At 46.9% G+C, this 12,703-nt stretch overlaps 1 protein-coding gene across 8 annotated transcripts in view; it reads right to left on the bottom strand.

The window, feature by feature from the left end:
• FYN (FYN proto-oncogene, Src family tyrosine kinase) overlaps nucleotides 1-12,703 on the bottom strand; it is a 212,093-nt gene that overhangs the window by 30,235 nt on the left and 169,155 nt on the right. For all 8 annotated transcript variants that reach the window (XM_058566437.1, XM_058566438.1, XM_058566436.1 and 5 more), the window contains 2 exons: nucleotides 10,988-11,064; nucleotides 10,733-10,886 (listed from right to left, as the gene is read on the bottom strand). In XM_058566437.1, the coding sequence (XP_058422420.1) occupies nucleotides 10,733-10,886; nucleotides 10,988-11,064 (231 nt within the window). The remainder of the gene's footprint in view (nucleotides 1-10,732; nucleotides 10,887-10,987; nucleotides 11,065-12,703) is intronic.

Below are 12,703 nucleotides of genomic sequence, written 5' to 3'. Positions count from 1 at the left end.
GGGTGGGGCCCAGCTCATATTACCAGCTCCGGGTGGTGAGTTGGGCTGTTAAGCATTTTTTTTCCCCTGGTGACCAGGCCAATTCCATAGCTCAGTCTCAGAAAATATCCCCTCTGGCTAAAAATCTGGGCCAAGGTGGAGAAGGCAAAGCCAGCACAGAATAAAAGAAGTCAAATCCTTCCTACACAGAATACAAGTGGTGCCCTAATAGCATTTTCTAGGGGGAAAGGCATTAGCATCAACAATGGACACTGGTTTTCTGAACCAAAGATCCATCCAGAGCCCTCTTTAATTATGAAGCCACAAACTCTGCAAATTATTAAATTCAGTATTAAGTAACGTGCAGTACTTCAACTTTAAAGTTACTCTGGGGAATAAAGGAAAAGAAATCACGAACCATGCCAATAACAGGAAGCTGATTACAGGGTGGGGGAGGGGTGCTACGGCAGGATTAGGACAGGATATCCTGTGAAAGAGGCAAAATCAAAGCTGACCTGACCTGGAACTTTGTGGTTATTCAAACAAAACAATGAGTTCAAACCCAATAAAACCTGGCAAAGCAAAACTCACAATTTTCACACCAGGCCGAAAGAATGACTTGCGAATTTTCCAAACATGCCTGGAGTAATACAACAGTGTGTTCCGCAGTTATTCCTTGTGACACATTCTGTTGCAACTTCTACTTTAAGTTCACAAGGTTTTAGCACCATGTTTTAAAAATAAAAATAAATGAAAAGTAAGTGGTACAGTAGAGTGAGATGATATTCCATCTGAAATGCATAATAGTGAGCAGGGTGTTTGAGAAAAAGGGAGATAGGGAGTAGGGAGGATGTGGGTGGAGAAAGGACAAGTTCAGCCAAGGAAGACAAGAACCAAGGACAAAAGGTAGGGCCTGAACATATTGCAAAGACAAGGGCTGATAAGCCAGGCATGGATCCAAAGTCTGGTGTGGCTGAATCCACAGAAGGAATATTCAGGCTAAGAGGGGTGAGCAAAGTTCCAAGGGGAGCCCCAAATCGAGGACCCGACAGAGAAGGGGTGGAAGGTCCATCAGCAAGTATTGAAAACCTAATCAAGACAACCAGCGGACAAAGAGGAGCAAACCAAGCACCAGGGAGAATGGGGGCACCAGTCCTGGGGTCTTGCAGTTGAGGAAGGATGGACAGGAAGATGAAACACACAGGAGCAGGAGAGCCTTTCGTGGAGAACAGAAAGCAGGCTGTCACGTTTCTTCTACACATCTACGGGGGAGTCAGAAGGTGAGGGGAGGATGCTCTGAGCTACTGGCCTTTCTCCATCACCCTCCTCCCGATGGCGACCAGTGACAACCCAGGATAACTCTCATTGGCAACACAGAATTAAAGAATGAAATTAATGAGCACCTCCTGAAATTATGGGTATTTCATCCCTTTACTCAGGAAGGAAATCTCAGGACCACCAAGGGGACTTTACCTAAAGTGCAGCCTGTGTTGGGAGGACTTGCTTAAGCAGTTGCCTTGGGAGGAACTGAGGGAAGGAGGAACTCTGCTCGCTGTTCTAGAACACCAAAGCTCTGAATAATTCCCATTATCTTTCCAGCTTTCCAAAAGCCAAAAGGGAAGCGATATCCGAATAAAAATTCTGATTCACAGGGCCGGCCCCGTGGCTTAGCGGTTAAGTGCGCGCGCTCCGCTGCTGGCGGCCCGGGTTCGGATCCCGGGCGAGCACCGATGCACCGCTTCTCCGGCCATGCTGAGGCCGCGTCCCACATACAGCAACTAGAATGGATGTGCAACTACGACATACAACTATCTCCCGGGCTTTGGGGGAAAAATAAATAAATAAAAAATCTTTAAAAAAAAAAAAAAAATTCTGATTCACAGCCCCGGTAGGACAGACACTACCTTTGTGGACTTTTATCTAGAACAAAAGGCAAGAGAGCTGTGTGCAGAGCTCTGTGACCATCTGTATGCTGCTGTTCAGAGCTGTGGTGAGAACTCAGACCTAAGTAATAAACAGATGCCTGGGATGCAGCTCAACACAGAAATGATTCCGAGAACCCAGCCACCCCCAGAAGGGGCAGTGAGCCTGGGTGAGTCTGACTTCATGCCACAAAGTATGCTACGCAGCAAGGACCAGCACTGGGGTTGGGGACACGGCTTGGGAAGAGCTGGTGGTCATATTGAGAGTTTGGTTGTAGGTCAGGAAGAAACTGAAGGAAGAGAGGATACACAGAAGACAACAGCCACTTTGAGGCTGCTTTTTTAAACTGGCCCCCTCAGTGCCTGGGATGCTGGGGAGACCAGAGCTATGCTCCTGTGCATCCTCCTCCGGCTGGAAGAAACAGAGGCTTCAAGACTTGGGGTAGTTTTCATAAGCACTGCCTTTCCCTGATTATCCAGATGATGCAAATGCAGGAGTTTCTTTCGCCAGGAAAGCAAGACAAGGAAGCCAAGTGACATTTTTGATGTTTGATGGCAGTCTGCAGTTCCTATTCACACACTTTAAAATCACAGAGGGTGACCATCTGCTTCCTTTTTGATGATTACTAAGAAACCGGGGACGCACAGACCAAGGACTTGCTCTTGACCACTTAGAAACAACCGCCAAATTGCTCTGCCCGAGAAGGCACAAAGGAGAGGGAGACACCCACACGGAAAACGAAACGTGACTGCCCAGGGCAGATGAAGAGGAAAGATATTCCGACAAGCGGCTCTCCCTGACCAGGGCTGACAGCAGTCCATCTGCTTCCTCCGGGCAGAGTCAGGGGGCTGCCAGACGAGGGGGGTGTTTTAGTCTTAAAAGACACTGGGGTAGACTAGCGTGAGTTAAAGCCCCTTTTCCTTTCGTTTTAATCGTTGGCTTTCCACTGTCCTTTCTACCAGGGAAAGTGATGGTCTGTAGACCCATCGCCCAGTCCCTGGCCGGTTCACCTGGCCCTGCAGCCCCACGGGGGCTCAGCAGATAAACAAAGCATCCCTCGCAGAGATGTCGGTGGAAGCCAGGGGCTGCGAGCGGAGGAATACAAATGAGGGCGCTTTGCTGCCTAGTGACGGAAGTGTACCAAACTGGGGATGGGGGGGCTTGATTAGAAGCAGGCTCGGTGCAGTCATGCAACCCGTCAGCTCAGCGGGAGAGACGGCTCCGACCTGGCCCAGGGCGCTCGGTCCACCCCCCTCCCCCCCCCCCCCCACCAGACGGCCCCGCAGGACAGATGATAAACTCTGACCGTGGGCAATTCAAACAAACGCGTTTCCTGCTCGGGACTTAAAACAATAGCTGCATTGGAAAGGCTTTGCTTTTCGTCAAAGGATGGTTTGCTTCCCCAGTATGGGAAGAATTAGATTCAACTCAATAATTAAAACAGTTCTTCCCCCGCCTCCCTTTGACATTTGCTGTTGAGGTCACGGCACACTGTGTGGGAATTGCAATGCTGTTGTTGACAGAGAACAAGAAACGCATGTGCCGACAGGGGCAGAGGGAGGGCATCTCATGGCGAGATCAGCCTTGATCTGCCACCGGATTACAGGGGCCTCAGAAGAGGCTGATTAATAATTCTGCGGGAGCCCTTGAGCTGGAAAGCCGGCGTTCTCAGTCTGATAATCCCCAGTCCCTGTAATACAAAGGAAGGACAGGAATTGAATTCACAGTTCTGAATTGCGAAACTCTAAATTTGAAAGAAACAGGGATCCGCTTCTTTCTGACTGTGTTTGTCAACCTAGCTGCTTGCTTGTTTGTGTTAAATGGCTACTGTGCTTTTTGAATCCAAAATCTGATTATATTTAATTAGTACAGGCATCTGGGATTTCTAATACACAGAGTTATTAAAGTAACAAATCTTTCTAAAATATGTTCTCCATGAAAGAATGTGTTAATTTATGAAGTAACAATTTTTTAACATGAAATAAACATGAAAACTGCAACAATTATGAATTCTTTGCAGTCTAATTTATACGTGACTATTCCTCCAGATGATAATCTATTCAACTTAAACCCTCAATACTGGGAGCATTTGAACAGATACATTTTTTTTTTTTCTATTTAATACACAAACCTAACCGTAAGCAGGTCTTATACAAAGTCTCGGCTGCCCCTGTTTCTACACATATTCCAAAGATCCAAAGATTAAATTGCCTTGACATTTGCTTCCTCAATAATGATCCTGTTGTTAATTTACATCTTTAAACAAACCCCAAACAAACCCAAAACACAGAGCAACTCTACGTTCTGTCTTTGTGATGATTCAAATCAGGAGCGCAGAGTGTCAAATAGGCAGGTCCTCCGTGTGGGGAGACCCTGATGGGAGCAGGACAGGAAAGACCAAGGAGGTGTGTACATGCGTAGGTGCGTAAGTGCGTGCCTAGGTGGCTGTGTGCGTGCGTCGAAAAAGGAAAGAGGTCTGGCTATCCAAACAGACATAAAGCCAAGTGCTGCCAGGAGGAGCGGGAAGGAGCAAAAAAAATGCAATGGCTTCTACCCACTGTCTTCTCTCATCTTCCTAACCACCTGAAAGGAAACACCACCAAGCCTTTGTCACGGACGGGAAAGCTGGGGCTCAGTGAAGCTGGAGCTTCTGCAAAATCCAAGACCAGGACATGCAGAGTTGGGATTTGAACACAGGCTTCTTTAGCTCTGAAGCTCCTGGGCTTCCGGTTACCCCAAAGGCGATCTGGCCGTGTGCAGGGAACACTGGTGTAGCGAACAACTCTCTCTGGAGGTTCTCGCAGTCACAACAGTATCCAATTCCCCGAGAGAGCTGTGCACGTTGCTCAGAGAGCAGGAAAGCTTGTCTGGGAAGAGTGTGGAGAGGTGACAGCGATTGTGGCGATTTCCACTGCTGTAAACAAATATTTATTAAATACCTACTAAGTGCTCTGTGCTGATTTTCAGGCCAGATCACCTCTGTAGAGAAGCAGTAAGACTGGGTCCACAGATACTTGAGAGAACTGTTCTAATAGTGCTTGTGCACGTGCGTGCGCGCGCGTGTGCACAATCATCAGTGATGCTGCTGAGATGCCCACCGGATACTCAGAGTTGACAAGATTAAAAACAGCAGCATGGAGGCAGGGACAACTCTCAACAGAGAAGGCAAATATGAGAAAAAAGGAAAATGTGCTGCGGAGGATGGTGAGCAGACCGCTGGCTCCCAGCTGTGTTCAGGGTGGAGCGGCCCTGGGGGCATGGACGCCATACAAAGTGGTGACTGCCCAGTAAATAGAGTTGGCTGTAACATAATGAAATCATATATATTTTTTTCTCTTAAAAGATTGATTTTTCTTTATTGACTACTAAGTCTTTTTCTTAAAAAATTTTTAGGTAAGAAAATCAAGACCCTTTTCAAGGAAAATATACATCAAACACAAAAAGTCCAAGTTATAAGAATGGTTTTTATATTTTACAACCATCCAAGAGCTTTTATGGACAGCCCATTTAATTCACACTAATTATGTGAGGTAATTATTTTTATTTCCATTTTACGGATGCTAAAAATGAGGCGCAGAGAGGTTAAGTGATTTGCCTGGGGACACCAAGCTTGTAAGCAACAGAGCTAGTTCAAACCCAGGCCTCCTAGCTTCTAACCGCAGGTTCCTCAGCCTCACCAGGCTGCCTCAGCAGCCTGGAGGGAAGAACAGTACCAGTAAAAAACACAGTCACTGTGTATTCTGCCTTTAAATATATGCCCACAAAATGTGCAGGGCTGTATCTACAAATGCTAACTATAGGCTTGTCCTATGATTAACGATTTCACTCCTGGGAATATACCTGAGAGAGGAGGGCATACGTCCGCCACCACAGCAGCTTAATTCATAATGGCCCCAAATTAAAAATACCCATAGAATGGACAAACTGAAATATTTGTACAATGGAATACTACTCAGCAATGAAAAGGAAAGACCTACTGTTACATGCAGCAACACGGATGAATCTCACAGACATAATGATGGGAAAGAAGACAGACACAAAGAGTAATACTATCTGATTCATTTATATGAAGTTCAATTACAGGCAAAATGAATCTGTGGTAATAGAGGTAAAAAGAGTGGTTACCCCTGGAGTGGTTACTGGCTGGAAGGGGATGAGGAGGTCTTCTAGGGTTCTGGCAGTGTCCTGGATCTTCATCTGTGGGTGGTGTCAGGGGCACAGACATATGTAAAAAGTCACTGAGTTGTACACCTCAGATTTATTCATTTTATGGTATGTATATCATGGCTCAATAAAAAATAAGTGTCCACAAAACAAGTCATTCTTATACATAAGCCAGGTAGATGTGAACTTGTGAGGTTTAAATCAACATTAGTCAGTGCTGAGCTTCCTGAAAGCTTATGAAGAGAAACACGAGCCTGTCAAGAATTCCCCCACTGTTTCCTGTCTGTGTGAGCTCTGGAGGAACTGAGGGCGGGAGGGGCTGTGAGTCCTGGAAAGCAAGGCTTGGTGACAGCTGCCCTTGCTGGTGGTTCCAGGAGACAGGTGTGGCATGGATGTGTGAGGACAACAGGACAGACGGCGGATCCTTGTGGCACCCATGGCACAGGCAAGGCTGGGGTTAGCCTGGGAGGACTCTGGGGTGAAGGTGCAGGGCTGGGGTAGGGAGGTGGCTCTGATCAGACCTCAGGGGGAGGGTAGGCAGTGTGGAGGTGAGAGGCCACGGTCCGCTGTGTGGTGGTGACGTGGTGTGGACGGCTGTGGGAGGTGAGGACCTGTGGCAGTGGGCCCAGGTGAGGGCACCCCGACTGACTCTACGCTTGGACACCTCGCTTGGATGCACCACCACCACCTCCTTGAGCTCCACTGATCCAAAACCAAACTTGCCCTCTTTCTCTGAAAAGATCTTCCTGACTCACTCGTTTCTGTTGTGGGCACCTCCATTCTCATGACCACTCGCATTTGACTACTCGGGAACCATCTTTGATTCCTCTCTCCCCTTCCCCAGGGGCGTCTGAGCCTTTCCATCGTGTCTACACTCCATCCTTGCATTTGCTCATTCCCCAAGAACTTAGTCTTGTACCGGACAGACTAACAAGAGTATCTTTTATTTACCACTCACTATGTGCGGGGCACTGTGCTAAACGCTTGACATGTACTGTTTTCCTTCATCTTTGCAAAAATTAAAGAACAAAGCAGGTAAAATATATTTCCATTTTATAGATAAGCAAACTGAGGTGTGGAAAAGTTAAGTAACTTCCCCAAGGTCCCAGAGCTGGTAGGCGATGGAGTTGTGTTTCAAATCAGCGATGCTCCTGTCTGTCCCTCCTCACGCTGGCTGACTGCCTCTGTGCAGTCTTAGGCTTCTTTATAGCGGTAGCTCCTAGCAAAGTCCCTTTCACAGACAAGGCACTCAAATAATTAATGTTGGCATTGCTTAGAGACCCTGACTGGACAGAATTTAGCAAAGAGTTTATGACTGAAGAAGATCTATCTGCTATAATTGAGGGAGATGTACAGGTAACAGATAATGAGCAGTACCCAATAATTTCTAGTTGCCTCTGGAATGCTGTTGGCAGAGGACCACCTTCCCTGGTCTTAACCTTCTTCCTGACACGGGGCTTCTGCTTACAGTTCAGTGGGGTGGTGGGAGGAAAGGAACACAGGTCCAAATTACAATTCTGCCTGTCCCCTGAGAGATGCCACCTCATCCACCCAGGGGGCGACGGACATTTCAGTGTGCCTTTAGATGGGAAACTCACAACCACGTTGAGAAACAACTGTCACTCACAGTCCTAAAATACCTGTGTTCAGCACGTGCTTCTGAACACTGCCTACACTTCCATAATTGCGGGCAGATGCAGCCCGGCTGTGGCCTGGGGGTATCATAAAATCCGACTTGCAAATATTATCAGGCACGTGGACCAGCTGTCTGGAGGCGCTGCTGAACCCCCAGCAGAAACTCCAGCACGCAGCACGCATGCCATCTGCAGAGCACAGCCGCAGACACACACCAGGCCCTTTCTGCCTTGCAAAGAGGCCACGGCAGGGCAGAGCCCTGGGAGGAATTTTATAAACAGCTGGGTTGTCCCAGAGCCGGAAAATGAAGGTCTTTCCAACTCCCTCACACATGCACATTAGAAGGTGCCGCTTAAAAACTTCCATAAATAAAGGGGAAAGGGATTTATAACTAATCTCCATTATTTTCTGTTCTTTTAATCCCTGTCTTGATGAGAGGCAGTCAGTATAGCTTATGAGGGCAGATGTAACAGTGCCAGCCATACCTGGATTCAAATCCTGCCTCTGCCCTTTTACCAGCTGTGTGACTTTGTACAAGTCACTTAACCTCTCTGAGCCTATTTCTATTGTATTTATTGTTATTTACCCGCTTGGACCTGGCACTTGATAGGTATTCTATAAATGCCCCTCCTCCTTCCTTTTCCTCTGTTGTAGCACAGCATTTCTTTTATTCTCCTTGCAAATCCTGGGGCCCCACAGCCTTTGTTTTTTTCTCCAGTTCATTTACTTCTCCTTACTTATCTCTTTCCAGTGTTTGGAATGGATCTGAAGATATTTGTGAAAGGGAAGAGAGAAGAAAAAAGCATTTTAAGAGGGAAGGGTGGGATACCCTATGTGGAAAGTGAAGGAAACACGGTACAAAGGGTGTGAAGCTGATCCCTTGAAAGGCGTCAGGACAGCATCTGGGAAAGTGATGGTGGAGGCAAGGAAGCCAGCAGAAGGGCATTCAGGTCAGCTAACTGGAGAGGAAGGTGGGGCTTGATGGCCAGGGCTGAGGGGCCACTCTGGCCCTGGTCCATAGCAGCTGTAAGCTGTGAGGGGAAACCCGTGAGGGGCTCCCCACACACCGTCCCCTGGGGCCCCAATCCCCCAGGGCCGCAGCCAGAGGGATCTCACTCCATGAATTAAATATCTAGGCCCTAGCAACAGCGCCCCTGCCAGTATCCTGCGGCTTCTGGCCCTGCAACCCTCTCATTTATTGATGGTCAAGGCTGTTACCCACATTCTATACAGCCTAAAGTCCAGCGAAAGACAGAAACAATCCTGCACCCTCCTTCCGGCACCAGGACTCTGCTCACCCAAGGAAGGACGCTTACACGACCACCCGCCAAGACCCACTCCATTCTCACCCCTTCCCAAGTCAAATATTCACGTCTCCTAACCTTCACCTGCTCTCCTCTCCTCTCCTCTCCTCCCAGGTCTGTGAGTCGGGATCTGACACGTTTGCCTCAGGGTAAGCTCTCTCATTTAGGGCCAGGGCTCAGACCCAGTGGCACTTCAGACCCTCTCGGCTCACCTTGACTCAAAATCACGTCCCCATTTTTCTCTGGGCTGCCAGTGCCAATCAAAGCCGCCCGTGTGCCTTTGATTAGAGAGACGGCCCGCCATCTGGCCCCGCACTGTGTGCGTGTGTGTGAGATGCTGGGGCATGCTCGCTGGGTGGGCATTTGGCTCCAGGACAAGAAGTGCCACGGGTTGGGGAAATTCAAATAGCTGAGCTGTCCGACCGACATGTAATTTAGCATTTGGACAGTATCTGTATGAGCCAGGGTCTTAGTTTAATGTTTTTCCTCATCACTTGAGGCTGCTGAGAATGATAAAAAGAGGGAAGAATTGGCATGAAATGAAAGAATTAAAAAAGAAAGAAGAATAAGAATTCCAGAGGTGGCCATTATGAAATCCAGTAGAAAGCGCCACGCTGTAATATATTCCAGTCACTGCTCAGCCTTGCTCGGAATGACTAGGCTTTGGTTAAAAACGACGACAAAGGTTACCCACTTCCTTCAGACATGCACATTATATTCTACAAGAGGAGCCTACATTCAATCACAAACAGCTCACTTAATTCCACACATTTGCCTGTTGACCGCTATGTGAAGATCCGGGAAGACAGAAAATGACCCTGGAATTCCCTCCCTGGTGTCTGGTGCTCTGAAAGCACCTGAAAAGCTGCCCCCCAGGAGTGGCTGCTGGTCTGGGATGTGTTTCTTCTAGAGGCTAATTTCTACAGATCTCAGGAGGGGGTGGGATGGAGGGAGATGCTTAAAGGAGATGGAAATGTTCGACCGACTCTATCGTTATCTTCTGTCCTCTCTCTACATCCCCTTTCTACTCTTCTCTCTGCTCTGGACCCATCTGGGCTCACCAATGGGCTCCTTTGACTTCTGGCTTCTAGTTGGGTGTGGCAGGAGATCTGGAGGATGGCGGAAGAAGGAGATCATGTTGATCCACCTCTGTTGCCTCTCTCGACCAAAGGTGGCCTCTCCTCACAGCTGCTTGTTCTTAGTTCTGGTGCCCACTCCCTGCCCCTGCCTTTCAGGCCGCGGGCCCATTGCTGTCACTAGCCCTGGGATACTGCATCATGCCCTGTTGTTTTCCTAAGTCCTGCCCATGCCTTTGTAAATAACTACTTTATTAAATTCTCCAATGAGCATGCCTTCTGTTTTTGCTGAGACTCTGATGGAGTGATGACTATTACTTGTCTGATCTCTTGGCTTTCCACAGCCCTCTTTCTCCAAAGGCAAAGTGTCCCAAGCCTGGACGCTGTGAGGAGGGCGGCACGAGCCAGGAGGACCACATCGGCAGACACTCACTCACCAGAAAGCAACATCTCAGCCATCCATTGAACCCACTACAGTCTCCCACCTGCAGAGCTGTCCGATCCCTGCCAGATCAAGAACAAAAAACCCAGCCGAAGAATGCCATTTCAGTATTTTCTGGAGGAAGGGCAGGGAAGGAGGGAGGACAGGTTAGGCAGTAAGCGACTGTCCTCGAGGATGTGACCATGAGCCATCCTCATTCAAGTGCTCACCTTGTCTAGCTGTGTACTCATTGTCTTCAATCAATCTGGCCAATCCAAAGTCGGCAATCTTGCATATGAGTCCGTTCCCCACCAGAATGTTTGCTGATCGCAGATCTCTGTGGATATAATTCATGCGCTCAATGTAAGCCATTCCTGCAGCAACCTGTGGAGACCCAGGGAACACGACACATATGTTACATTGTGACTCGACGTACTTACACGTCGTTAAATCTAAGGCAGGAATCAACGTATCACGGGGCCTACCTGTGCTGCCATGTCCACAAGATTTGGTAATTTCAGAGCTCTTCCTTCTCCATCTTTTAAGAAATCAAGTAAACTTCCTAGGAACAAAACATAAAACCATTTCAATTTACTTTGAAAGATAAAAATTCCCAACAAAGGGCTATATTTGGTTTTCTTATCAAAGTAATGAAGTAATTGAATAATGCCATCAATGAAAAAAAAAAGGTTAAAACAAAACAGGGTAGGAACAACTCTATGCACTGAAGGGCAGCAGTTTTACCTTTTAAAAACAATGGTGACTCCATTTCTAAGGATAACAAAAATTTGATAAAACTAGAAGAAATGGGACTCAATTCCCTTTATGTCATGAAGAATGTGTGAAGAGCTGCACCACTTCAGTCTCACTCCCTGATGGGCCCTGCACAAAGGAGTGGTGTGGGGAAAATATCGCCCAGCCAAGTGGTTCCCAAAATGTCGTCCTGGACCAGCAGGAACAGCATCCCTCAGGGATCTTGTTAGAAATGCAAACACTTGTGCTCCACCCCAGATCTACTGAGTCAGAAACTCCGGAGGTCGGGCCCAGAAACCTGTATTTTAATCACCCTCTAGGTGAGTCTGATACATAGGAAACTTTGAGAATAACTGGCCTAGCTAATTTACAGATTTTAAATCACGAAAAGAATATCTGAGGAATATAGGGTAGGGCAGGAGGCTCCCCCTATTAGATCATGGCCAGTCAGGCCTTAAAGACATCTGGAAGCTGGACCTTCAGAGCCACTATGATAACACAGCCTAAAGGGCTCAGAACTAACACCAGGGCTGAAACTCTCTGGATGCTCATGATGGTCATTGGTGATTTGTCTCTTGCTTTAATCACAAAGCTGTTTACCAAATAACCCTGGATACAAAGGACAATCTGCCAGGAAAAAATTTCCAAATATATTTTAACAGAAAGTACGTGGAAAGGAAAAATTACACTGGTGTCCTCTGATGTACAACGCATTGCCTTTTAAGGCTGTTTCTTGTTTGGTTCATCTATTTTTCCAAAACAAAGTAATCTTTGGCCTTATCCCCAACAATATTGCTTTGATTAGAAAGACAGAAAGAGACAGAGAGACAGAGAATGAGAATAAAATGTGCTCTTTAAAAGCATGTCTTTCTTCATTTGATGTTTAAGAAGAGAGCTGAAAAAAAAAATAAGATGAGAAGATGGAGACTAAACTGAGCCCAGAGACCAGTGTCTGATATTAATTGTTCAGCCCTGCAAGAAGGAAATTTAATACAAGCTATGACATTCAAAATAATAGCAAACTATCATAGCCCTCTGTAGCACCCTTGATATTAAAAATGAATGTTTTAATTAGGGAGAGGAGCTGGAATTCCTGACATGTGCAGCATGCAAAAGGTACTGCGTTTCACAAGGATCTGGGCACAAACTCAAGGTCAGAGACTGTTTTAAAAATGTTCTGATTAATACAGATTAGTGGTTACCAGAGAGCAAGGGGGTGGGGGAAGGGGGCAAGGGGTAATGGGGCAGATATGTATGGTGACAGATAAAAACTGGACTATTGGTGGTGAACACGATGCAGTCTACACAGAAACTGAAATATAGTGATGTACACCTGAAATTTACAAAATGTTGTAAGCCAATGTGACCCCAATAAAACAATTAAAAAAAAAAATGTTCTCACTAATGAGCACACAGTTTGTGTTTCCTGGTGGGAATGCTTGACTCAT

The sequence above is a fragment of the Diceros bicornis genome, chromosome 23, assembly GCF_020826845.1.
Source record: "Diceros bicornis minor isolate mBicDic1 chromosome 23, mDicBic1.mat.cur, whole genome shotgun sequence".
In the NCBI taxonomy this organism is placed as follows: Eukaryota; Metazoa; Chordata; class Mammalia; order Perissodactyla; family Rhinocerotidae; genus Diceros; species Diceros bicornis.
The sequence above is the reverse complement of the archived record's forward strand: the minus strand, read 5'-3'. Positions and strand labels throughout refer to the sequence as shown.